Here is a 27,994-nt window from a genome sequence, read left to right as displayed (position 1 = left end):
TGAATTAAACAATTTGTTCGCTTTGCATAAACTCTAACTTCAGTCTTCATAATTGTGTTAGTTTGCAATAGCATGTGCTAATGCAACCATCAAATAGATTATATTTATATACTGCATAGATGTACTTATGGATCATACACATATACAATTAACATGAAATTAAAATTGACAATGTTTATTAACATTGTAACACTTAATTTGCAAATATTTATTAAAATAAAAAAGGTTTGTTTTGGTAATCTTTAATTAAAATCTGACCATTTGCTTCAGTTCTTGAACACCAGTCCTACTCTGATGATGTCAGTTTGACTTAAATATTTTTGGCCATGCCCCTCCATTAGTTTGCTGTGAGTGAATTTCAGTTGAAAGTACATCATCATACTGAAAGAAAAATCCACTTCAACTTCTAAGTCACATAGACATTGATGTTTTTTCGGCTCATCTTTAACCAAATCAATGGCTCTGTTCTTCACTACAATGGTAAACCTACAAATATTATCATAACAGAAACCTTTGTAAATCCTAAGACACCACAACTTTACAGATGAATTTATATCTCCATATGTTAATATTGTGCAAAAACACAGATGGTAACACTTAGGGCATGTGTCAACCAAAGCGTTTTTCTGGAGTTGAGCATTTTTTTTTTGTTGTTGTCAGTAGAAGTGCAGTGTTTTTTTAATGCCAGCTTTGTAGCGAGGCTCTGATTGTGCGCTTTATGCTCAGCTCTGAGTGCTCTGACAGTTTAAGAAGCGCTTGCAGCTGATCGTTTATAGAATGGCACTGACATTTTAAGTGAACACACCCTTAATTTCAAATTTGCTTCTACGCAGTTGAATTTTTTGTTTATAATATAAAATTTTTAATTTGTATATATTTTTTATTAAATGCAATGAACTCTCATCAATAATTGAGTGAAATGAGCTAATTTCATCACATTAAATTTAATGTTTGGTACACTTTACCTGGTATTGTTTTGTGATTCAACATGGCAGAAATACATTTGTGCTTAGTGAAATGGACTTACAGTGTATTTGTCTGTTTCAGACTCTGCTGTTTGACTTCGGCAGTGAGCTCTATTTGTGGCATGGGAAAGACGTCGGCCCAAGCGAAAGAAAACTGGCCCTTCAGCTGGCTCATCAGGTTTGGGACGGAGCGTATGATTATAGCAACTGCAGGATCAACCCTCTGGATCCCTCTGGTGGCAGTGCCCACATTCACAAGTAGGTTTAGCATAGGGGAGCATTTTCAGAAATCCTGAATAAAAATTCACAGTAGAAAATGCTTCTTTTTTCCGATTTTTGGTAATGAGTATATATATTTTGTTTTATTACAAACTATATTATCAGCATAACATTATGTATCATAAATTCTCCTTGCTTTAATGAGGCCATAATATGGTACGGTTTTAACCGTGTTGGTTGTCAAACTTAATACATTTTGACAGCTGTATAAGTTGATATAGTGGCTCAGTGGTAAGCACTGTCACCTGACAGCAAGATGGTCACTGGTTTGTGTCCTGGCTGAGCCAGTTGGCATTTCTTTGTGAAACTTCAACATTTAAACCTGGTGCCATTTTAGTAGGAAGTCAGCACAAAGTATTTGATAGTAGACCTTCAGTTTGACCAAAAGGCTTTAAAATTATAACTGTTTATATATTTTTACTATGTTGGCACAATTGTTTAAGGTTTGACATTTGGAGGAAACAGTCACTTTTTTCTTGTTTTCTGCTTTTGAGCAGCGCAGTCCAAATTAGTAATAATTATGTAATTATAATTATGTGGGTGTATTTGTTTAATGGATATAAATTTTGTATTTATATGCTAAGAGATTTCAGTGTGTGAATGTTAGTTTTTTTATTATGAATAAGCTGAATTTATATATATAAAGAAATTAATAAATAAATACTAATGCATCACAACTTTGGGACTTTTCGAAAAAGGCAATGGTGGAAATAGTCAGTGTAAATAACGATTCCATTGGCCTATTGTTTTGTTTACAAACAAATATTCTCTGTGTTTAGACAGGGTATTGGACGGCCAGACTGGGCACTTTTTGGCCGTGTGTTCGACCAAAATGAGACGATACTCTTCAAAGAGAAGTTTGCAAACTCATTTGAGCAGACAAGCATGAACAAAAACCACATCGTTCCTTCAATACAAGAGGAGGTGAAGGTGAGGAGACTGATAGACTGTACACTTCAAGAGTTCACACTTAGCCGATGATTGATGATAAAGCGTATTTGGCATGCTGTCCCAAGCACTCAAGATCCTCGAGCCCGGGGCTACCTCCCATTTGCAGGGCGAGAGGGGAGTTTGAGCTGAGGTTAATCTTGAGAACTCCCCCTTTATAAAGCAAAAAAAGGGGAATTAAGGATTTCTATGAGGATGTCCTGCTGATTGGAGCTCATCTTTGTTGCCGATTTGGTTTAGTAAATTTAGTTATGTCGCATGTCTTTGGACTGTGGGAGGAAACCAGAGAACCCGGGGGAAACCTACGCGTGCACGGAGAGAACATGGACCCCATACAGAAATGCCAACTGGCCGGGTAAAGACCCGAACCAGAGACGTTTTTTTTGTGAGGCAACAGTGCTAGCCACTGGGCCGCCATGCATACGTTAGCAAATGCGGGATCAGCCGTGTCAATCATAAAGCATGTGATCCTCTCGAAATTAGTTTATAAATAAACTTCACAAGTTTAGATAACAAACATATTTTCATGTTCTTCTTTTGTTTAAATGACTTCCATAATCAGTTATTTTAAACAGCAGTTTTTCCACATTTTTAAAGTTTTGTTTTTGTTTACTCTCTTTCTATCGTTGTAATGTCTATCATCTTCTCTTCAGACCGCTTCCAGTCTCCATCAAGCATCAGCGGAGCAGTGGTTCTGTGATGTTAGAGCTCTTTTTGGAGGGGTGTGTCTCTCAGGAGTGTCGCAGGTCATTCTGGATGGTGTGGATGTGCGAAGGGGACGGGACTTGGTCACTTTGAGTGATGGTCGGCAGGCAGATCTAAGCACTGTTTCTGTGAAAGTGTGGCTGATTTCAGAGGGTGGGGATTGTGAAGTTGCTCCAGAGAGCCTGGGACAGTTGAACGAGGGCAACACATACGCTATACGCTGGACGTACAGCCTTACAGCCTCAGGTGAGAGATCATGTGTGGGTCAGAAAGGCATACTGAATGGTTTTATATGTTTAAACTACTCTTTATAATATTCAGAAAAAATATATATATAAAGAGAGGGAGAGAGAGAGAGAGAGAGAGAGAGAGTAATTATATTGTTTAGTACATTGTGAAAAGGCTGGGTTCCACACAATTCGTCCATGTTGTCCCAACATAAATAGATTGAGTTAGCTTAAATGTTTTTACAAATTTAAGTGCATTCAACATAAAACAGGTAAGTTGTCACAAAAAAGGGGGCTTTTGAGTGTAGTAAACTCACTTAGAAACAGCTTTTGGAAACGTTTTGTTTACACTTTACGATAATATTTCATTAGTTATTGTTAGTAACAATATTTATTAACAAACAAACAGGGAACTTAACATTTATTACAGTACTTGTCATTCTTAATGTCAGTTAATGAAAATAAAGTTCTTTATTAGTTCTTATAAACTCACAGTGCATTAACTAATGTTAATGACCATAACTTTGTATTTTAATAATACATTAAATGTTGCCTCATGATTAATAAATGATTAATAAACTGTGTCGTTGTTTGTATGCTTTATTGTCCCCTAAGAGGGATTTTTTTGTGCGTATTGCAAAATGTGATACAGTAAAGAATTTAAATTAAAATATAAATATGTTCATTTTTCATTTGTACATTCATGGTTGATTCTTAATTAAATGTATTGACTAATGTTAACTAATTGAACATTATTGTAAAGTGATACTGAATATTTAAACTACTCTCAAGATTTATAAATTCTTTACATAAAAAAATACAATAAGTAACAAAAAATTAATGATACTAAAAATTGTTTGTTTATTAAACAAAATAAGTCAATTTTTGTGTGTTTCTTTTATACAGTTATAAATAAATGTGTGCTCTATTTGTGTCATTATCATCATTATATTGCAGGGGATGAGAGTGCGATGGCTCAGGAAAGATCTGCTGTTTTCATCTGGAAGGGGCGACACTCTAATATAAGTGGGCGGGACCTGTCACCAGCACTGACCAATGAGTGTAGCGCTCAGGTGTTTATAACAGAAGGGGAGGAGCCAGCCTGTTTCCTGCAGCTGTTCCAGGGAGGAATGGTTGTTTATAGACAACAACCAAGCAGAGACACAGGTCAGCTCATCTTTTTCTCTCCCACTATTCACCTTTTTCTATCCTATGCCCCAAAATGCTTTGGGTGAATTGTCGGAGTAACTTCCATGAAACTGTAGACAATCATTTTTTTACATAATGAATACAATGGGGTGGCATTCTTCTCCTCACAGTTCATCCATCAAATATTAAAGGGAGCTTTTTTGAATTTAGAAATTTCAGCAGACCATGAATAATCCTGAAAAAGGTTAATGCGTCTTTCTGCAGAAATATTACAGGCATACGTTGAATATTACTGTACTGTTGTGAACTCAAAAGAACATTGCCACACATCTGCTGGTCATACTAATGCCCCTTTAAAATAATATAAGAATAAAATTTTACACACGAAGCATTCGCTGCAAAAAGTATTTTCTCATTTAAGTTTAGTCTTACAACTTAGTCTTATTACTAACTTAGTTTTTGTCTTGTTTTATTGTGCAAATATCTAAACATTCTTAAATTAAACGTTCGAGACACCCTGGAGTGCTTTTTTAAATTTCAACAGATTTGTGTGTGATGTGCATCAGTTAAGACAACGTTAGCACCTGTCAGCTTTAATTGTAGGGAAAACTGGATCATTTTGAGCTTTTTTCAGATTATTTCATTTTTCGGGTTTAAAATAATTTTTGGGGTGGGATCAAAATCTGTGACGTAGCGCGAATCTGCTAGTGGAGTGATAACACATTGGTTTCTTATTATTGTTCATAGCAGAGTATTCTTATCCTATGAATTCTTATCTTTCTTAATTATACATGAGAGCACTTGCTTTCCGAAGGCAAGGCAGACATGCCAAGCTGTGAGACCCAATGGCTGGGTGAGACCGTGTCTGTGCATGCCACGGGTTGTATGTGTTTGTTTCCATGATCCACAGGGTTTGTTGCATGTTTTTTCAATTTGCAAAGCAATTGTTATTTGCTACGTTCAGGTCATTTTAAGCCATTGTGCCATGTTGTTTAAATAGCAAATGCATTTGCGTTCATATGTGCGCCCATAGGCGTTCTGGTCTAAAAAAGCACGAGTTTTTTCTTGCGTTGCTATTTTGAGAAACTGTAAAAGTCTGTTCTTTAGACCAGAACAAAGTTGGGAAATTGTCTGGAGTGCGCCTGGCTTACACACTACACACAAGATGTAGAGCAATACACAAATATCTTTACATATGAAAAATATATAATATATTAAGGATATATATAATAAGGATATATATAGGATATAAATATAAATGATTAAAACATTACAAAACATATTAATTTCTAGCCTACATGAATTTAAAAACCACTGCCTTCATACTTTCTTCATCTCGGGAGGCTTTTTCAGTTCATTCAATTTGCTTTTGTACAATGTTATTATTATTAGCTGTATTATTTATTATATCCATATTTATATTTGTTTTATTAAAAACAAGCTTAGATTTGTCCACCTGTCAGGTTTTAGACCATATTGGGCACAGCATATGTATTTGGATATAACTCAGGTTTTTGAACACACTTCGTTATTATTGTTCATTTATTCGTTTGCTGGAAATTAGAACTGAATTTAGAAATAGTTTTGAAACAAATCTTTGCGCTTAACAAATGAAATTAATTATTTATAGGCCAATTGATGTCTGTGCGTAAAGGTTTCCCTATCCCTGAGAGCGAAAGAGAAAGTAGATCTTTTATCTCCCATTCTCGACGGTAAATGCTCTGTTTAACTGTTTTCTTACTAATGAAATGCTCAGTTTTTACACGTACACTTACTTAACGTCATGTAAATAGCAAAAGCGATTATGACGCGACACAGCTGGCTCCTAAAGGGAATGGAAGATGAGACTCTGATTGGTTTATTCTCAAAACACACCTATAACTCATTAAGAAAATAAACTTAGCCCTTTTAGACCATGCGCCACGTCCTTAAAACAGCAAAAATCCATTCTGACACGCCCTGAAAGCGTTTGCTCCCTGCGTTTTGCGCTCTGCACATGGATTGTCAAAATAGAGCCCTTTGTCTTTTATCAGTTGAGTTTGTTATCATTCAGACGAATCGCCTATATCCCTGCTGCTGTGTTCGCCATATGTTTAAAATCCTCCAGATTACCAGACAGGGAAAGGGACCTGCTGCACTGCTGTCCACTTTGTCTGCATTCAGCCTCGGGGATTGAGGAGTAGAGAAGTCCTCCTCATTTATAGTGTTTATACAAACATGATCATTTTTATGATAATATAAAAATTTTGGTTATGTGTTTATGAAATTATAAATAACATATGTAGCAGGACATTAAATTACTGTGCATTTTAATTTCTTTGCATTTTAACTTTGTAAACTATAAAATCATGGGTCTCCTCACGATTTGTGTCTGATTTTGTGAGCCAACTGACAACAGTTGTTCGCTCAACTCTTTTTCCCCTACTCTGCTGGCCACAACTACTACTTCCTCTGCACGGAGCGCTCCACGCACATCATAAAGCATTTTTTTTTTATTCTGAAGTAGACTTAAACAGAAAGAGGGGGGTTTTATGGCCCTTTAAAGAAGCATTTTGTAGACCGGTAAAAAAAATGAAAATTTAAGTGATTTTTTTTAAACAAGCTTAATTATTTGCCAGTGGTATAAGTAAAATAATCTTTTTTAAAGCCTTTTATGCCCCTTGTTACAAGATGTAAAATAAGAATCAGATATCGCTAGAGTGTCTATGTGAATTTTCAGCTCAAAATAGCACAAAAATAATGTTTTATAACACTTTGAATTGCTTTTATAGGCTTTGATCCTAATTGCGTTATTTTGGTCACTATTGCTTTAAATTCAAATGAGATTGTGCTTCCAGCCCTCTTTTCAAAAGAGGGTGGAGTTGCAAATGCCTGTGTGTCAGCATAGTGGCAGGTTTAAAAACAATACTAATGTTCCATGCTAATGGGGAGAAAACATCATTGATAGGTGGGCTTTCCCCTCTGATGACATGTACAAAGGGAGAATGTCAATCAAAGTGTTTTGCCAGACTGTTTTTATCAAGTGTGATTATAAAAAATAAAATTCAGATATTTTTACCATTAGAAACTGGTTATATTCACACACTGTTGCCACAAATCTGTGTTTAAACCCTTTATAAAAGTGATTTTTGCATAAAAGTTTCTTTTTAAATAGTCTATTTTACTTACCTCACTGGCGGATTATTTAGCTTGTTTTAAGGAAAAGCCTTTATGTTCAAATGTTTGGACTGGAACCAGATGAAAACCATAAGTAAGAAAAGCATTTTTGCTGTAAAAAACAAAACAAAATTAACCTCTAAATTCATTTTACCATGTATATGGATTATTTGTTGCACAACCTTGTTATTTGAATTGATTAGTTTCACTTTTGTTAAATGGAAGTTCCTCAACCCAGAATTGCAATCCATAACTTGAAATACAAAAGTTACTTGCAGAAAAAAGACAGACAGCTCCACTTATTGCATGTGACAGTGTGTTTGGTGTGTTTCAGAAGCCTGGCGTCTGTTCTGTGTGAGGGGTGATGTGCCGATAGAGGGCAGCCTGTTGGAGGTTCAGTGCTCCTGCTCCAGTCTGAGATCTCGTGGCTCATTGGTTCTGTTGAACAGCCAACAGGGCACCATCTACCTGTGGCATGGGTGTAAAGCCCATAGCAAAGCCCGTCAGGTGGCCAAGCACACCGTCCAGCGCCTCACACAAACGTGAGCTGCACCTCTGTCAAAAGAGTCATGTAAACAAACCCATGAAACACATTAATTGGTGCAAGTTGCCAGATTGGGACTGATATCATGTGATTGATGTGTGATGATCAGGTGCCCATCTGAGCTGAGTCTGAAAACTAGCAGCTTTATGAACATCCAAGAAGTGGAGGAGGGGAAGGAGCCTTCCGAATACTGGAACGCTATTGGACAACAGGACAGGAAGTCATATGACTGCATGCTACAAGGTATGGTGAATAATAAACTAATAGTGCATCTCAATCAGCTTACTAGTCAGTAGTAGTTAGGGTACCAAATAAAGAGCAGTCCATTTTAAAGGCTTTCTCAATCACAAAATACTTTTAGTGCACTGAAATGTCCCACAGTGTAGTGTGAAGAGAAGGGAGCTTTGATGCTCACTATGTCCTCTTAACATAAGTTTTTAAGCATGTAATATATATAATGTCTTATCATACAAATGTATCATACACGACATACAATAGATGTTTTTTAAAAAAACAAACAAACCATTGTTTATTTTTGTTTAAGCATAAACAACCTTGCGAACAATTCTAGTTAATGAATGAAATGCTGTGGGCATTTGAAACTTTTATCTTTAAATATGAATATTAAAATCAGTGATTTAATTGTTGATATAAAAAAATTAATTGTTGCTATCCAGTTTTCTGAATGCTGATATCAACAATTTAAAATCTGATATCAACAATTAAACTGTGGATATTTTCTCAAGTAAAAATATAACTTTTGATATCTGTAATTTTATTAACTAGTTAAATGTAATCTTAGGCTGCTGTTCAAATGTAACTCTTGAAATCAGGAAATTTATTACATACTAGTTCAATTTTTGATAACTATTTAAATACATTTCTGCTAGTATTAATTTAATTCTTGACACCAGTTATTCACATTTTTACTAGTCGCAGTTCAGTGGTTGATATCATGAATATTGTTCTCACTAGTAGCCACTTGATTACTGATATAAAAATAAGATTTAGAATTATTTACAATTATATGTGAAATAGGAATTTAAAGTATTAAGAAATTAATTTTTGATGTTGACAATTAAAACTGAACAGCAGCCTATGGCAATATTTAACTAGTAAAATACAGTTGCGGATATCAAGAACTATATATTACTTACTTTCCCGATTGATATCAAGAACTAGCATTTGTTATGAAGAATTAGGATTGACGTCAAGAAAACATGAAGAATTCATATCCTGAGACTGAATAATAGTCAAAACGACTTTCAATAAAATATGTAATATGTACATGAAATAACATTTAAAAAATTGTATCTGTAAAATATAAGTTCTGTTGTTGTTTATAAACACCCACCAAATGTCCTACAGTGCAGATGTTGTCATGTCACCATCAGTGTCTCAATGTTAGTGAGCCTGATTCCTCACTGGTTGGACACACTGATTCCTGACCTCAAGAATTAGAGCACTGATTGAAGTGTGACTTGTTAAATCGTGTTGTCATTATTTTGTAGTGCAATGAACATTTGCATCATTTTTCACAAGAGGTCTTCTTTGTGTTCCTCAGATCCTGGTAAATTTAACTTTACGCCCCGCCTTTTTCACCTGAGTGCCCAATCAGGATCTTTTGAAGGACTGGAGCTCGTTAGCCCCTGCCGTGCAAATGGTGTCATCACAGCAATGCCCTTCCTTCAAGATAAGCTATACACTGTGCCACAACCAGGTAAGACCATCCACGCACAGAAACAAAGTACACATGAAGGCTTTCCATGCTGCACTTAATGGTAGAGTTCAACCAAAAATGATGCATAATTTTTTAATTATATAAAAATGTGCATGTTATTTGAAACCCATAGACTTAAACCCATTATTAAAACCATTAAACCTAATTTCTAGATTAATTTAGAAACATAATACTGAAATTTATAAATAAACAATACATTGAAGTCTTTTTAAGCAAAATGATCACGCTGTTCAAGAAAATGAACATTATTTACAATATTTGCCACAGGGATTTATTTGGTTTTCCCATAGGTTTTTGACTTTCAAAGTGCCAGTAACCGCTGACTTGCATTTACTGAATCAATTCACAGTTTTTAAATGTTCTGCTGTATAAATAAAATGTCCACAACATTTTGGATTCCCTGATTGTGTTAAATGAATAAAAAAATTTTATTCCTAGATGAACTGTCTCTTTAAATATGCAATACGCTATATTTGAGTAACTAGTTATCAAAACTGCTTGAGGTCACTGGTTGTTTCACCAAACGTTACCAAGTGTGAAACACCCAATACAATGTTAAAACCTGAAGCTATTTAATACAAATGAAATGTGTTATAAATGTGTTCTTACACTATGCTGTAACACTTCTTCTCTGCAGCTTTGTTCCTGCTGGATAACTATCTGGAGGTGTATTTATGGCAAAGTTGTGAAACTTCGGCTCCACAGCGCCCTCTTTGGGACAAAGAGAAGAAGTGCGCGATGGAGACAGCCTTACAGTACTGCAAAGGTAGGTCTTAACTGGACAGAGCACAGATGCTGTTCAGAAAACGTCTAGTTCTGTTTCTGAGTTATTTTTGGTGTCTTGTTTTCAGAGAGAAATCCCAGGCGGCCTCCGATTGCATATCTTATTGATGAAGGGGCAGAGCCTCTCACCTTTACTAATATATTCCCTTCGTGGGAGATGACAAAGGGAGAAGAGGTGATATCATCATCATCATCATCATCATAACTATATTTGCACATACACAGTTTGAGTGCATAGATGATCAGCACTACTATCTGCTTGAAATATTTGTTTGTGCGTTCCTTTAGGACTGTACGGTGCGTAAAAAGCTGACTTTGGTCCAGGATGCTCTGGCTGCCCTCAATAAGACCCAGTTTCCCCTTCAGGATCTACTAAAGAGACCTTTACCTGAGGGAGTGGATCCTCAACACCTGGAGAACTACCTGTCTCAGCACGATTTTAAGGTATAGCACCATTATATTACAGCTGAATCACAGGATAACCTTTAAAAGTTTATAGTGAGTTTCACAAAGTCAAATCTTGAAAAATAATAATTTAGATATTTATCTATCTAATTCATAATTTCACTGACTTACACTCAACATTTGAGGTCAGAAAGATTTAAATGAGGTTTTGTTATTATATTCTCCAAGAAAGCATATATTTGATTCAAAAGACAGAGATGTAGATGTAATATCTGTACAGAAATTTAATATTTATATATGTGGTGGAGCGGTGGCGCAGTAGATAGGTTAAAAATGCCTTCTATTTGATTTATTTTAGAACGCTATACACTAGTACATTCGAACACAATTGAAAGGCAATGCTTTATAACAGTCAGTTGATAATATTTTAGCTAAAACCATATTGTATCTGATCAACTGCACTTATATATATCATTACCAGTAGAGTGTAGAATTATTTTACAATAATAATTAACAATAATATTATACAGTAATAATTATTTGTATTATTTTAATAATAATAAATGATTATTTATCCTCTGATGGCATAGCTGAATTATTCTAATTTGTTAACTTCATATTTAAGATCATTTGTTTATTAATTGTTAATATTTATGTTAAAAACTTAATATATATTTATATAAATATATTTTTGTTGAAACCGTAATATTATGGATTCTTTGATGAAGAGACTGTTTATTCAAGTTTATTCTATCAGTGTGAAATCATAAATTTCTTTACTGTCACTTTTGATCATTTGAATGTGTCTTTGCTGGATAGATGTAGTGATTAAAACCCAATTAAACTGATCCCAGAGATTTTATCTGTACTCTAATTCAGAAAACAACCCACAGTATAATAAAGTCTAGGTAATATAAACTAAAGCTTTATAAAAACTAAAATAATCAATCACAAAAAACAAACAATGTGCCTTTCAAAGTCAGCCAGTGAAATGAGAGCAAGTTTGAAGCCATCTCATATTTAATCTATAGGGCCAGACAGAAGAGAATTTTGTAAAAAAATCTGCAAATTCATGCAAAATGTTTTGGCAGTATCATAGCTTACAACTTAATATATGAAATACTAAATAATACTCTTTTAACTGTAAGGTTTACAATGTAAATCTAATTAGATACATTTATTTGGTAAACAAAGCAAGTCTCTCATATAATATATTTACTAAAACCCGCAAAATATATTACTTTACAAGCTGTATTGTAAATAAATGAGATGAACATTTTCATATTAGTCAATAATTATAGTGAAATTTATTTAATAACTGAATAAATATAAATTCACACACATTTACAGAAGCAAATAAATTGACTCAATGATGGGCTAAACATCTGTGGATTTCTATTTGCACAGATTATTTGTGGACCTACTAATCGGTAGTGCCAGATGGAATCTGCTGACATTTTTTGCTGTTTCTGTGCAGAATTTTGTTAAAATCTGCAGATTTATGAGGAAAGATTTTGGCAGTATCATTTCTAAAAACTTAATAAATGAACTAAAAAGGAATACCTTTTTAACTTGTATTTAATGTTTACAGTGCAAATCCAATTAGATCCACTTTATTAGGTAAACAAATCAAGTCTTCTTTAAATCTACTAAAAGACAGAAAATATGACTTTACAAACTGTTTTAATAAATAAATTATAAGAACATTTTCATATTAGTCAATAATTATTGCTGAAATTAATTTAAACACTTTGAATTTACACACATTTACACATGTAAATAAATAGACTCAATGATGGGCTAAAAATCTGTAGATTTTTACCTGCGCAGATTCCATGTGGGCCTACTAATCGGTGATATTCATATAGATTATATTAAAATCTTGTGTAAAAAAAGCAGAAGTGGAAATGTTGCAAGAGCTGCCCTGTTTATTTTAGGCTGCTTTGGGAATGACGTGGAATGACTACAACTCTCTATCGGATTTACAAAAAATGGACCTGAAGAAAAGCAAAGGACTTTACTTAGCATGAGACTCAACACCAGCAATGATGTGTTTGTAAGATGAAGTGTTCCTGATGGCGGTCGTGTCGTGTGTACAGTTTAACTGTGAGTGTGAGTCGGCTTCCTTTCAACCTGATGCTTTTTGTAATGCCTAATGTCCAGCCAAAAGCTTTCTAAAGTTTCAAAACAGTTTACTCAGACTTTGAGAAATAGCTGCCGTTTTTCTTTCTTCCTCCCCTTCCTCCATCGCAGCTGTTTTTTGTCTTGCTTTCTTTATCTCTCTCTCTCTCTCTGTCGGCCTCCTCTATACATTAAACAGCACATGTGAATAGAGGTCTGCGTTCTGCAATGTTTATTTTAAAATAAAAATATCATGACGTTTTTGACTGTCAAGCTTTTATTCACCTTTACAAGTCTCAAATACATAAAGGGTGAGAATGAAAGAACAAATAGAGGCACAAATAAAAAAATGTCAGTAACAAGATTACCCAAAAAATGAAGAGGAATAGAAATGAAAAGAGGAAATGCTGAAAATCAGTGGAGGCTGGAATAACTGAATAAAACTGAAACCTAACAGAATATGAATGATGACTGGATTATATATATAATATTCCGCCCATGTCCCCCCAAGTATTCACCTTATTCTCCGTGTACGAGCGTGCGCAGCCATTTAAAACTTTTAAGCACGAGACTTCCGGTTTTATTCACTTTCGTTCATTTTTAGATGTTAAAAACAGCTTGTTTTGCTGTTTATTTTTTTGCAAACTGATATTTTCTTTGTATATTATTATATTTTGTCTGTATAGTCATGAACACACTTGTTTGTAAAGTAGTTTGACCATTTTCTGCCGGTTATTGTTCCTGGTCATTTCTCCCATAGACAACTAAATCAGAAGTTCTAAACAATCACAAACACAAGCACACTTCGGCATTGAAGAATGAGGTCAATAGCATTAGCAGTATATTTTGACCTTGAGTGGACATATTTTTGTCCCCATGATAAAAATGGTTCATAAATCACACAGAATTAAATAGTTTGAAAAATGCAAGAACAAACTGCAGATATTTTTTCTATAAGGGTTGGGGTGATAGGATAGAATATATGGTTTGTACAATTTATAAATCAGTACGTCTATGGGAATTCCCCATAATCATAACTGTTCTGTGTGTGTGTGTGTGTGTGTGTGTGTGTGTGTGTGTGTGTGTGTGTGTGTGTGTGTGTGTGTGTGTGTGCGTGTGTGTGTTAGAGTGGTTGCTGGAAGTGTGAAGTGTAATGGGGGTTGAGGGAGGGAATTAGTTTGGATTTAGGTTTCACGTGACTGGTGAAAAATTACAGGCCTCCTCTAGATAGCAAATGGACTCAAGAATGTGAGAGAGATTTGGAGCAACTGCAGATACAGCCACAAAATCAACACTGTTTTGAACGCTACATAGGAGAGATCAAATAAAAGATAAATACTAATATGAAAGTGCTACACTGTAAGATAAATCAGCTATTTTACGTGCTTTTCTGGCAGCTGGCGGAAAAAAAAAACATTAAATAACAGCCATTAAATTACAGACATTTGCCGTAAAATAACAGATGGTAAATTACAGAAATTTATTGGAAACTTAAACTTAAGAAAATTTCTATAATTTAACTTCCGTTATTTTAAGGTAAATGTCTGTAATTTAACAACCGTTGTTTTACCTTTTTTTCACCACTCCAGCTGCCCCCCAAAAAACTTAAAATAATAGATTTTTTTACAGAGTACAACTTAAAATGTGATTATACACCGTAAAGTGTCTCTTTAAAATGTACACTGTATGTACAATATGGGTCAAAGACAAGGCGCTTCATTTTGGTGTTTGCATGAAATTAAAATACAGAAGTGATATTACATAATAATAGATAAAAAGAATATTACTAGAGAATAGGGTTGCACAATGTATCATTTCAGCATTGATAACGCAATGTGCAAATCTGCAATAGTCACATCACTTTGCACAAAGTTTAACTATAGTAATTGTTAATAATTATAGGCTGTGACTATAAGATTTAAAGCAAATTTTTACCAACTGAGAACAAGAAATAATAAAGTGTGCCGCTTTAACAAACTCAATTGTGTTTAAATATTTGTACAATGAATACTGCATGTCCAGATCCAATCATATAATCGAAAATCAGGCGCGATCAGAATCGGATGTTACCTTCCGATCAGGACTCTAATATATATGTATATATACACGTATACAGTTGAAGTTAGAATTATTAGCCTCCCTTTCAATTGTTTTATTTTTTAAACATTTCCAAAGTTATGTTTAACAGAGCAAGGAAATATTGCTGATACATACTGATAATATTTTTTCTTCTAGATAAAGTCTTATTTGTTTTAGTTCGTCTAGAATAAAAGTTTTAATAAAAACATTTTAAGGTCAAAATTATTAGCCCCTTTAAGCTATATATTTTTTTCTGACTGTCTACAGAACAAACCATCGTTACACAATAACTTGCCTAATTACCCTAACCTGCCTAGTTAACCTAGTTAAGCCTTTAAATGTCACTTTAAGCTGTATAGAAAGGTCCTGAAGTATATCTTGTCAATTATTATTTACTGTCATCATGGCAAAGATAAATCAGTTATTAAAAATGAGTTATTAAATCTATTATGTTTTGAAATTTGCAGAAAAAAATCCTCTATTGGTTAAACTGAATTTGGGGAAAAAAATAAACCGGGAAATAATAATCCAAGAGGGTGGGGGGTGGGGGGAGATAAGGAATATCCTGGATCTGTTTCTTGGCTCTTCTTTATTCTTTTTTTATTTATTATAGAAGTATCGGATTGAGTTTTGGTATCAGTAGATACTCACAATCAAATGACTCTAACTCAAGGGCAAAAAAAACCTGATCGAGACATCTCTACTATATAGTTGTTGTTGTTGTTTATTTTCTCAGTACTGCTTAACTACACAGAAAACCATAAAGCACTGTTGATTTATATTCATCGCTGTGCTTTATTTTACTTTGTGTATTTTTTGGATAATACATTCCCCAGCAAAAATCATTCCAGTCAATGTAAAACTATAAATTATTTCAAAACAGTTACTTAATTCATGTTGAAAAGTTATATTTATATCACGATGTATATTACAAAAAAACTATGTCAGTTTTTTCCAATATCTTGCATCTTTAATACAGAATATGACAACATATTTGCGATATGCAATTTTGTTACACTGAATAACATTGCTCTAGGTGTTTTTATGTTTTTTTTTGCTCATTAAAATTAACAAAACAAAAAAGCACCATATTTTAATGTACATAATGTGCTTTTATTATTTTGATGCTTGAAAGCCCCTTTCATCTTTGACCCATATACAAACTGATCTGCTAAATCGGCTGAATTGCTATCAAATGAAACATTAGAATTGTAGTGCATTTTTAGAGGAAAATATATATAATTGAATAATAATGCATGGAAACATATCACAGGCAGGCTACAATACACACAATTGCACTCAAATATGAGGCACAAGGAAGAAAAGATATACTTTGTTTTGTTGATACTGTATACTATAGGGTTTAGCTTCATAGCTTAACAATGCCATCTAGCATTATTCTTTGGATTGTAAGGTTTTGATTGCTGCAGGCATTTTCTTGCCATTACTATATACATAGAAATCCAGCATGAGGAAATATCAGACAGTATGATCACAGAGAACCATTAAACTCTATGTAACAGAGATGAGGTGAAAGGAAAAGAAGACATTCTGTCCTCTAAAAAAACTTGTGCCGCTCATGTTTTTGAAAATTGTGTGTGTATATATACAGTATCGCTGCTTCAGATGGACTGCTCTCTATCTGGAAAACATCTCTCTGGTTCAGATGCTAAAGCGGCTTCTCTCAGCACGACCATGTGATCTTCAGCTGCATGCAGTGATTGATCGATCCAGTCCAGGCTGCCTGACATGTGACAGGCGTTTCGAGTCACCAGAACCAAGTGACTGACCGACAGTAGTAATGCTGTGGCCCTGATCCAGAAAACAAGTTGTTAATTTATTGTGTTTCATTGCAGCAACTTAAATCTTTATTTCCTGCCGGAATATGATGATACCTGGCATCCAGAAGAATGGGGTCCAGCGGAGGATACATTGATCGGACCACGTCGTCCACCCTGTGATGGGAGTAAAACATCAGCATAAGCACTCTCAGATGTGTCAGATATTTACCTCTCAGGCTGTTTACCTTGGGCTGATGCGTTTGGCAACAGTGATGATGTCATTTAGACTGGCAGGAGCTTTGACCTTTGCTCCAGAGCCCATTGTCATGGCCACTAGCTTTTCGGTGAGGGTATGGCAGATCTGTACCAAAAAAATCAATAATCTAATTAAACCAAAGCAATTTGTTGTATCTTACATTTATATCACATTACATACAATACATATACATGTATTGTGTGTATACAGTTTGTTTGTATATACAAATATCAATCTATATATATACATATATATTGATATATATTGCTTTATTCTGTAAACTACTGATGGTATTCACAAATTTATAGCATTTTTAGCAAAAAGTAACAAAATGTTGCCATGTTTCCAGATATTTGGTTCAGACTTTTGATGGTCCAGTTGTTGAATTTAAGTTACATTGCATCTACATGTCAGCTAATTCTCATTAGAATGTAGACTGTTAGGTTGGCTTTGGGTTTAGGGTTAGTGTAAGTTGACATGTACTTGCAAAGTTTCTTATAGTCAGTTAAATGTCTGTTGAAGTAGCAGTATCAACCGATATTAAGCAGACAGTCTACTTAAATGGACCATTAAAAAAAAAACTGTAACCCATATTTATATACATTTTTAGACAACACAATAACAATGTTTAAACTTCAGAGCCCTGGCTTTTAACAACAACAAATCAAATCATTTGTTATTTTGGCCAATTGTCATTATTTGAAAAAAAAGAAGAAAATTGAATTAAATGGAATGAAACCTTTAAAGTAAACCTTTTGTAATATACACACAAATACACGTATTCAATGCACAAAATCCTCTTAAGTTTATATATATATACAGTGTATGCATACAAACTGTAATGCATACAGTTGAAGTCAGAATTATTAGCCCCCCATGACTTATTAGCGCCCCTGTTTTTTTTTTTCCCCAATTTCGTTTTTTTGGAGGGAAGATTGTTTCAGCACTTTTCTAAGCATAACAGTTTTAGAAACCTATTTCTAATAACTGATTTATTTCATCTTTGTTATAATGACAGTAAGTAATATTTTACTTGATATTTTTCAAGACACTTCTGTACAGCTTAAAGTGACATTTAAAGGCTTAACTAGGTTAATAAGGTGAACTAGGTAGGTTAGGGTAATTAGGCAAGTTATTGTATAATAATGGTTTGTTCTGTAGATTATCGAAAAAAAAAAAATAGCTTAAAGGGGCTAATAATTTTGTCCCAAAATTGTTTTTTTTTTAATTAAAAACTGATTTTATTTTAGCCGAAATAAAACCAATAAGACTTTCTCCAGTAGAAAAAATATCATCAGACATACTGTGAAAATTTCCTTGCTCTGTTAAACATCATTTGGGAAATATTTAAAAAAGGAAAAAAAAATCAAAAGGGGGCTAATAATTCTGACTTCAACTATACTATAACTATATGTATATATATATACACACACAGTGAGGTCAATAAGTATCTGATCACCCTTGTGATTTTTTAAGATCTCCTATTTAGAAATCATAGTCGGGGTCTAGAATTTTTTTTTCAGCAAAGCTGCTTTTCCACTATGAGAGACAGAATCTACATATAAATCCTGTAAAAAAAATCTGGAAGGTTCCCCCGCTTAAGTTAGCCCATGTCCAGGCTTATCTGAAGTTTGCCAGGGACCATCTAGATGATCCAGAGGAGTCATGGGAAAAAGTCCTGTGGTCAGATGAGAACATAGTAGAGCTTTTTGGTCTTAACTCCATTCGTTGTGTTTGGAAGAAGAAGAATGATGAGTATCATCCAATATTAGCAAAGGGCTGAAAGCATCATGCTCTGGAGGTGTTGTTCTGCACAGGGGACAGGACGAATGCAGTGTATTAAGGAGAGAATAAACGGCGCTATTGTATTATGAGATATTGGGCAAAAACCTCCCTCCCTCAGTCAGAGCATTAAAGATGGGTCGTGGCTGGGTCTTCCAACATGACAATGTCCGAAATCACAAAGCCTGAAAACCAAGGAAGGGCTCCGTTAGAAGCATATTGAGGTTCTGGAGTGGCCTAGCCAGTCTCCAGAACTAAATCTGATAGAAAATATTTGGAGAGAGTTGAAACTCTGTGTTGCTTAGCAACAGCCCTGACAGATCTAAAGAAGATCTTTGTGGAGAGGTGGGCCAAAATCCCTCCTGCAGTGTGTGCAAACCTGGTGAAGAACTACGGGAACCATTTGACCTCTTTATTTGTTAACAAAATTTTCTGTACCAAATATTAAACATATTTTTGCCTCAAGTTATCAGATACTTATTTGACAGTAAATTTACGAATAAATTGTTTAAAAAAAAGCATACAATGTAATTTGTACAATATGTATACAGTATATATAAACTCCAACCTCTAATCATAATAAAGCTGCGGTCACACTGGGCTTTCCTCCCATAGACTTCCATTCATACGCACGCGAATGCGTCCGACCAGAAACACAGGGTCATGCATTAAGTTTTGCAGGTTGCTGCAGTGCAGTTCAAGCTTTCTGAACTCTGACCTGCAAAATCGCATCACTTGACTGCGTGAGACCAATCGAAGATAAAAACATGACATCTCTGGATAGAAATTAAAAACCTGGAGCAATCGCTTACTTTTTTAAATGTCTAATAAGCTTGTTTAATCCCGCCCGCAGCACTGCACAACAAAATATCACATGCTCAAACTCTAATGTCACCGCAGCTTAACTTTGAATATAATTTAAGACTTCAAAATAATTTTGATATTATATATTGTAAAATACTTTATTACAAAAAAAAATTAAAAAATAAATAAAAATTACCTTCAGAATCGCAATGCAGTGAGATACAAGACCCCTGGCAAGAAGAGATAGATCTCAGTTACATCCGAATTACCAAGTATTAACAAAAGAATATTATTTTAAACAAAATTATTATGGACTGTGGATACATACGAGGCATCTTCAATCCAGTCTTCGTTCTCCAGCATGGCCTCAATATGAGGATTAGTGATGACAACATCATCCAGCTCCAGCTCTGATGGTTCACTCTGAGTCTCCATTGCTCCAATCAGATCCACTGTAGGCCTGAAATTGAACAATAAGAAGCAGAAAAGTAGAGAACGTGGCAATGCAATGCTGCAACTTAAAATGTTGAACTCTCTCTAATCCTGTATGGGAATGAGGTCATACCATATTCTTATATAAAGTACATACTTGGAGTCAAACTGGTGCAGAAAGTCTGGAGGGTGGCAGTACCGATGGCGACACACAACCACCAGCGCCACAAATGATGCCAAGAAGATGGTGGCGAGGACACCTATCGCCACGATCACCACCGTCTCCATTCTTTACAGATGGTGATTAGGAGGAGGATTGTCAGAAAGTTGCTTGGTTGGAGTTTAGAGTTGCCCAAGCTAGACCATTCTGAGAAAAAGAATAGATTATACCAGCGCATGGGCACAGCAAAAGTCAAACCTCCTTTAGATGAAAACATGAATGACAGTCTCTAAAACAGCCTAATGTTGTCAAGCTGACTCTAATAACAGATATTCAATTATGAACAAATTTTGCATACATGTTTGTAAACCATTCAGTCAACTAAAGAAAGTTGATGTTGATGTTCAAACAAGTGAACAAAGTGGATAAGCTAGTCATTTATTAGTATTTATAAGATACCAAAATAGAGCCTGATGACAGATGCAAGAATATGAGGAGGGTGAAGAAGTGGATGATGTGGATGAAGAAATGTAAGAAATTTCTAATTTGAAAAATCAATTCTGCATCAAACTAAGTTTTATTCTTTTAAAATGTCTTTTTTTAATTTTTTTTATTAAAATGTAAAAAAAGCTTTGTTATTTGTAGATTAACTCAGAACAGCCCCTTATATTTTAGGATTTCCCCCCAATCATTTAACATTATCGTTGGATGTTAATAATTGTCATGTCATGTTGGGTATTAGTCATATAACATGCAATTAAACATATAATATGTGTTATTTTTATTTATGTTATATTTTTGGTATATTTACTTTAAAATCTTTATCTTTTACTTCTATTCATCCTGTTTTGTTTTAAATTACACAAATTATGACTTATCAATAACATAAATACAAATATACTGTTATATATACACATATACTGCTGCATACAGGGATGGGCAGTATTTATGATACATGTATTTTAAATATGCATTTCAAATAGAAAATAGTATTTTGTAATTTGTATTTGATAAGGTTTATGAAAATGGCTTAATATTTTGTATCAAAATACTTTAGTGTCTTGCATTTTTGTAGTTTCAAAATACTGTAAAATACATTGCAAGAAGTCTACAGTACATGATGCCATCTTAATAATGAGGCCTCTGATTGGTGTTTTCTCAGTTATTTGCCTAGGCTGGAGATCAGAACAGAAAACTGATTTATTATTAAGAAGGTGGTCAATGATTGGAGTATGAGTGGAAATTATGCTTTAGGAAAGTAACACAAATGGTGAGGGTATATTCAGAAGCAAGTCTGTTACTCTGCTGAGACCATATATATATATATATATATATATATATATATATATATATATATATATATATATATATATATATATATATATATATATATATATATATATATATATTCAATTCAGCTTTATTTGTATAGCGCTTTTACAATGTAGATTGTGTCAATGCAGCTTCACATAAATGGTCATAATAACTGGATCAGGGTAGTTCAGTTTTTAGTGTTTAAGTTCAGTTCAGTTTAGCTCAGTTAAGTGTGGTATATATATATATATATATATATATATATATATATATATATATATATATATATATAATGTCTTTAGAGTACAATCTAACATATTCACTTAAGAAATTAAATGGAATAAAATATCAGTCCTTAGGAACCTTCCGCACATAATCATTCTCAGTCTCAGTGCTGCAAGAGGAAATACTGAGGAACTTTAGAAATATAAAACACTTAACAATGGTGCACTGGTGTGTTTAAGAGGGTAAACCGAGGCTCTTACAGTTAAAAAAAAGAGCTAAAAAAATCCTGGGAGAATAAGTATATAATAATAGATGGAAATTGCAAATAATGTGAACAAAAAATGAACTTTTTATAGGCCTGTAACCTTTTAAAATCTAAGATTGTTAATAGGTTGAATAATCATTGAACAGAGATGATGGGATTTTTACTGGCCACGCAATGGGTGGAAAGATAATCGATAATCAACAGATCTCGTACAATTTCTTACTCAGAATTAAATGATTTAAATCATAGGATATCATCTTTAAGACTGAACTTTCTGTATAAAATTTGTGTAAAAAGTATACTAAACTCAAAGAGAAACACAAGTTACCATGGGTTAAAAGTTCAACTCACTAACCATTAGGCAACACCTCCCCTACGGGTGAATGAAATGGCAGAGAAGATTAGTTGTTATCAAACATTGTTTACTAAGTCAGTTTAATGGTGAAGGGATTGATCGAATATGTCTATGATGTCTAATGTCTATAGAGTACAATCTAAGATATTCACTTAAGAAATTAGATGGAATAAAATATCAGTCCTTAGGAACCTTCCGCACATAATCATTCTCAGTCTCAGTGCTGCAAGAGATAATCGATAATCGGAAAGAAATGTCAGTATTTTCAAAATACAGTATTTTATTTTGATACATTTGTGGCTGCTGTATTTTGTAGTTTATTTTGATACGTTTAAAATTTGTGTATTTGGTATTTTATTTTAAAATACGTATTTTTACTTATCTCTGGCTGCATGTGCTGCTGCAAATTACAAATGCAAATTATATTATAATTTACCTTCATATTTATAGAAACAATAGTCTTAAAAATATTATAGGCACATTTATTTTATTTTACGCTGCAAGTTACAGTAATATTAATTCTTTAAATGTGACACATGCAAATATCAAGTCCTCAAGCTTTTATTTTTGTTTTTATTTTTAATGATACATTTGTTAAACATCATTTTTAAGTACTTCTAGTAAACTTCTCACACCAAAATCAAGCCTTGCAGTAGTACTGTACCTACATTTACTTTTGTGTTTGTGTCACAAAGAAGCAAAGAAAAATGTAATATGTGAGTCTTTATGACGTGTTGAGTAAATAATATCTTGTAGTCAACATTACCTTCCATTTACTGTCCTCATGCTTCATTAGAGATAACAGCTTGATTTATACACTCACCCATATCCTTCACCTCTTATCTAGACTCTTTTTGATTAAATATGTAAAGCACAATTCAGACTGCTCTGTCCGAGGCCTCTCTGACTTTCATACCAGTTCAAGAGCCAACCTTTCATTCGAATGAAATATAAAAATGACTAAAGTATGAGTATGTTGTGTACTTATGTGTGTAATTATGTCTTTGTAAGTGTCACACCCAATAGACCTTTGATCAGTCAATCATTAACATGATCACAGTATATATGTGCCAATCCGGAACCATGTGTTTACTGTACATCACTGTTTTAAAAGGACAGTTTACTCAGTAATGGACATAATGCCATCATTTACTCCCCTTCAAGTGCTTCCAAACTTGTTTGAGCATTACTCATCTGTTGAATATGAAATAAGATATTTTGAAGGTAGTTGGAAACTTTAATTGACTTTTTTATTATTATTATTTTTCTATGGATGTAAATGCATACTGGTTTCCAACAATAGTCTTTAAAATATATATTTTACACCTGAAGAAGGACAACAACAAAGGCGTGGAACCACTTGAAGGTGAAATTAACGATGAATTACATTTTTAGGTTAAGTATTTCAATTATAGTGTATGTATGCAATGTGTTTGCCCTGCATTTTAGTAGAAATTGAAGGCAAGTGTGAAAATATAAATAAATAAAATAAAAATTTTGATCATTGATAGTTTTACAAATATAGCTTAACTCTTATAACTTCATGTCCCACCCGTTTCCAGTAACTTATTCATGTTTGATTCAAAAACAAACAGAAAATATGATTGTTTATTTAAAACATTTTTAGTAATTGCATAAAGTATTTAACAAGCATTACAAAAGCAGCATTTTGATGGAGATGATTATGTGAAATTGTGTTTTGGAATGCTGTAATTCCCTAATCGGCTTAATCTTGAGTCTGCTGGCCGTATCATACTGCGCACTCTCTACAGGCCCTTATTAAAATTCACCCTGGCGTTCAGAGACACTGGATTAACCTTTTTAGTTCTTAATGATTCAGTGCATTTTAAGGACACAAGAATGGTTATGTTATCATAAACTGTACAATATATATGAAAAGAAGCAAAACCTAAGCAAAAAAAATCTATACCATCTATACCATTTTATTTGCCATTAGTTTGGCAGCCACAAATTAGTAAAACAGATTAAATCTAAAAAAATCTTTAAAAAAAACTACATTTTTGTTTATCTTCTAAAGAACTTGGACATCATTTTCATTCACTTTCTTTTTGGCTTAGTCCCTTTATTAATCCGGGGTCGCCACAGCAGAATGAACTGCCAACTTATCCAGCACATTTTTATGCAGCGGATGCCCTACCAGCCACAACCCATCTCTGGGAAACTTCCACACACACACTACGGACAATTTAGCCTACTCAATTCACTTGTACCACATCTCTTTGGACTGTGGGGGAAACCAGAGCACCCAGAGGAAACCCACACGAACGCAGGGAGAACATGCAAACTCCACACAGAAACGCCAACTGAGCTGAGGATCTAACCAGCAACCCAGCGACCCTCTTGCTGTGAGGTGACAGCACTACCTACTGTGCCACTGCATCGCCACATCATTTTCAATCCATACTTAAAAAAGCCCATGTAAGAAAATTATGTTAAAATTGTACACAGTTTTATCATGTTTTAAACAAGTATGTGTAACGGAGGCCAGCTAGTGTGTGCTGTGCAGGTAAACCTCACTCCTCTGACCTCTAAAGGTGCTCTAGTGACACACGATAGAGGCCATGGTCTTTAGCCTCCTAGGTAGAGCACCCTACTCCCATGCAGAAGGTTGCTGGTTTGATACCAGCTCAGAGCAGGTTGGGTAGCGTAGGACTAGTGGGGATACATTGGTGTCGTGACCCAGATGGGAGTGAGGTTTAGGGGGGTGAGTGTAATGGAGGCCAGCTAGCTTGTGCTGTGCAGGTAAACCTCACTCCTCTGACCTCTAAAGGTGCTCTAGCGACAGATGCTAGAGGCTGTGGTCTTTAGCCTCCTTGGTAGAGCACCTGACTCCCATGAAGAAAGTCGCCAGTTCGATACCAGCTCGGAGCTGGTTGGATAGCGTTGGACCGGCAGGGTTACATATGCACACATTATTGCTGTGAGTTCTTTTCATTAGTGCTGGTTAAGGAGGTAAAAATATTATAGTAATTTATAAAGAGGAGAGCAAATATATGGAAAACAAGGGAAACACATAAGCCCAAGAAGCCACTTTTTTCTTTCTTCCTTTTTTTTGTTTTTTTTTTTTACAATTTATTATTTTAAAATGATATATAGTTGATTTATTCTGTAAACTAATGATATTCCTTTTAAATTTAAAATAAAAATGTTGTTTCAACAATTTATTAACATAAAAAATGCAGACGTTTATATTAATTTTAAAACAAAACAGTAAATTAACAGCAAGTGCATATATACAGTAGAATAACTGATTTGCATTTTGTAATAATAATATTGTTAGCATTCACAATTTGTTGATAGATATCTAGAAAAATACATGTGCAGTTATTTAGAAAATAATGCAAAATGAAATATTGTCTCTGAATATTGGACCCCAATGTGATGTTCATCATTACAAAATAACCACTTTTTATAGATAAATCAAAGATAACGTTAGGCCTAAATGATAAATTATTACAAGAACAAAGAATGAATTCAAAATTCATTGACAAACACTGCATGTTCTGTCATCTCCAGAATGGTTAGATGGTTAGTAATAGGTACAAAACATGAAAAAAGGTTTTGGTTGTACCAACAGCTTCATAAAAAAGTCATTAAACTAGATAAAACTTACGTGTTGAAACGTATTTAAACGTGTTAATTTAGCTTTGTGTTTGATAAAATGTAGCTTTTATCTATTTTAAACCAATTAGAGTTACAAATAAAGCTAATCTTATAAGTTTAAATGTAAGTTTTATCGAGTTTAATTGTATTTTCATGAAACACAAGAAAAATAGCCCTCAATCTGTTTATATAAATCTTTTCTCACTATAACATCAGGCACTATACTTTTGACTCGCCTTCTTTTGTACACACCAACCATTTATTTTGCGTTTTCACTATAAGTTCTATTAACAAATAACAATGTAATATCATCACCGCTTAAATTAGTTGTATTTTATTTTCTTACCTGTATATCTTTTCCATTTTGTGGCGTTTATCCCACGAACAAAGCGCGTTGTGCTGTTCAGACGGAGACGGCACGGATATCTCCACACGGGAGCGCGCAGCAGAGAACTTCGCCCTCGCGCACAGGCGCGCGCTTACCTTCGCCACCAGGTGTCATTCACGAGCATTGTGTGGATGATAGAGTCCATATGGGGTTTTATTATTATGTTACATCGCTGGCAGTGTGATTGTGGATTAACCAGCGTATGACACAAGTGGGACCAAATATTGTTTTGCAAGTCACAAGTAAGCCACAAGTCTGTGAATATAAAGGTCAAGAAACGTGTCAAGTGAAACCCCAACGGTAGGTAAGTCCAGAACAAGCTGCTAAGAAAATTTCAGTTTCTAATCTTTAGGTTCTTTGGCCAAATTATTGTCACGTTTTTAATATTAGCATTGAGTTAGTTTATATGAACATTTAGGCTACCTTGTTCGTTATACTTTTAAATATAGCCCAATAATAGCAACAAGTACTTTATGGTTTTCCAAAAATTGCTTCTCATGCAGTGGTTTGCTGTTTGTGAATGCAAAATATCTGTAAACTATTTAACACCAAAGTGTGTGATAAATAAAATCATCCATCCATTCATTTCCATGGTTCAGAGTTCAAGCATGTTTTTTTTCAGATTAAGCACACCGTCGCATTATCACGAAACCATTAAAATTAAGACAAACGAAACAAACAAAAGACACGTTACTGTATAGCATTACATTATATGTCTACACGCACAAGCCTGTATGTTCTCTTTCATCATATTCATTTACTTGCCGACCGACTGTTGGCATCGTGCATCAAGACCCAGATGGAGTCAGTGCAGTGAGTGCACGCACACATCCATAATATAAAACCACAGAAATTCTCCGCTAATAACTCTCTCCGCTAGAAAATTTATTTTATAACAACCTCGTTTTGATAGACGCCATCAAACATTCAGCCCAAATGCTCCGGAGAGACTTGAAACATATAATTTTTTCCCTAGGCTATATGACTCTTAATAGGTAATTCCCCTTTATTTAAAGATGTTGCATATTATTATGTGATCTTAAGCAAAGTGTTCAGTGTTTCAGCATAAGAGCAAGTAATAAAATATAGCCTGTAGGCAGAGGTGGGTAGAGTATCCAAACCCAGCAAGCAATATAGCCATCATTTCGCTGGCTAGATAAAGTATAGACCAGGGGCCTCATGTACGAAGACTTGCATGGAAATCTTACTAAAACTTTGCGTACGCACAAAGCTGTAAATGTGCGTACGCAGAAAAAAATTCAGATGTATGAAACACTGCGTACGCCGAATCTCACGCATATTCTTTTGTACATCTGAATGAACGTGAAACTCAGCGCAACATGCACGAGCACAAAACCCCTCCCTGCCTCCTCCCCCGTATGAATATGCTAATGATTCTCTTTGGCAAAACTCAATGAAAAAGCAATGGCAAAAGCAAGCAAAAAGAGATACAGAATGTGAATTGGAGGTGCTGCTTTCGGAGGTAGACCAGAGAAAAGCGGTGTT

At 34.3% G+C, this 27,994-nt stretch overlaps 2 protein-coding genes across 51 annotated transcripts in view; one reads left to right on the top strand and one right to left on the bottom strand.

The window, feature by feature from the left end:
* svilc (supervillin c) overlaps nucleotides 1-17,298 on the top strand; it is a 57,934-nt gene extending 40,636 nt beyond the window's left edge. For 29 of the 50 annotated variants that reach the window (XM_087244974.1, XM_087244969.1, XM_087244959.1 and 26 more), the window contains 11 exons: nucleotides 1,048-1,223; nucleotides 2,024-2,174; nucleotides 2,846-3,143; nucleotides 4,082-4,291; nucleotides 7,764-7,971; nucleotides 8,083-8,216; nucleotides 9,538-9,693; nucleotides 10,352-10,480; nucleotides 10,566-10,672; nucleotides 10,786-10,941; nucleotides 12,840-13,285. In XM_087244974.1, coding sequence (XP_087101100.1) covers nucleotides 1,048-1,223; nucleotides 2,024-2,174; nucleotides 2,846-3,143; nucleotides 4,082-4,291; nucleotides 7,764-7,971; nucleotides 8,083-8,216; nucleotides 9,538-9,693; nucleotides 10,352-10,480; nucleotides 10,566-10,672; nucleotides 10,786-10,941; nucleotides 12,840-12,932 — 1,818 coding nt within the window. In that variant the 3' untranslated portion in view covers nucleotides 12,933-13,285. Of the gene's footprint in view, nucleotides 1-1,047; nucleotides 1,224-2,023; nucleotides 2,175-2,845; nucleotides 3,144-4,081; nucleotides 4,292-7,763; nucleotides 7,972-8,082; nucleotides 8,217-9,537; nucleotides 9,694-10,351; nucleotides 10,481-10,565; nucleotides 10,673-10,785; nucleotides 10,942-12,839; nucleotides 13,286-16,958 lie in introns of those variants that run through there. The other 21 variants (XM_087244977.1, XM_087244973.1, XM_087244964.1 and 18 more) reach the window with 2 other exon arrangements.
* tmem98 (transmembrane protein 98) lies at nucleotides 15,878-26,498 on the bottom strand. Its single transcript, NM_001080195.1, is given in 7 exon segments — nucleotides 15,878-16,914; nucleotides 16,998-17,057; nucleotides 17,129-17,244; nucleotides 19,922-19,955; nucleotides 20,054-20,185; nucleotides 20,315-20,524; nucleotides 26,447-26,498. Coding segments are annotated over 6 exon segments (663 nt in total). The 5' UTR covers nucleotides 20,446-20,524; nucleotides 26,447-26,498; the 3' UTR covers nucleotides 15,878-16,724.
* Between the last annotated feature and the right edge of the window lie 1,496 nt (nucleotides 26,499-27,994).

The sequence above is a fragment of the Danio rerio genome, chromosome 3, assembly GCF_052040795.2.
Source record: "Danio rerio strain M-AB ecotype USA chromosome 3, GRCz13ab, whole genome shotgun sequence".
Lineage (NCBI taxonomy): Eukaryota > Metazoa > Chordata > Actinopteri > Cypriniformes > Danionidae > Danio > Danio rerio.
This window is presented reverse-complemented; position numbering and strand designations above follow the sequence as displayed.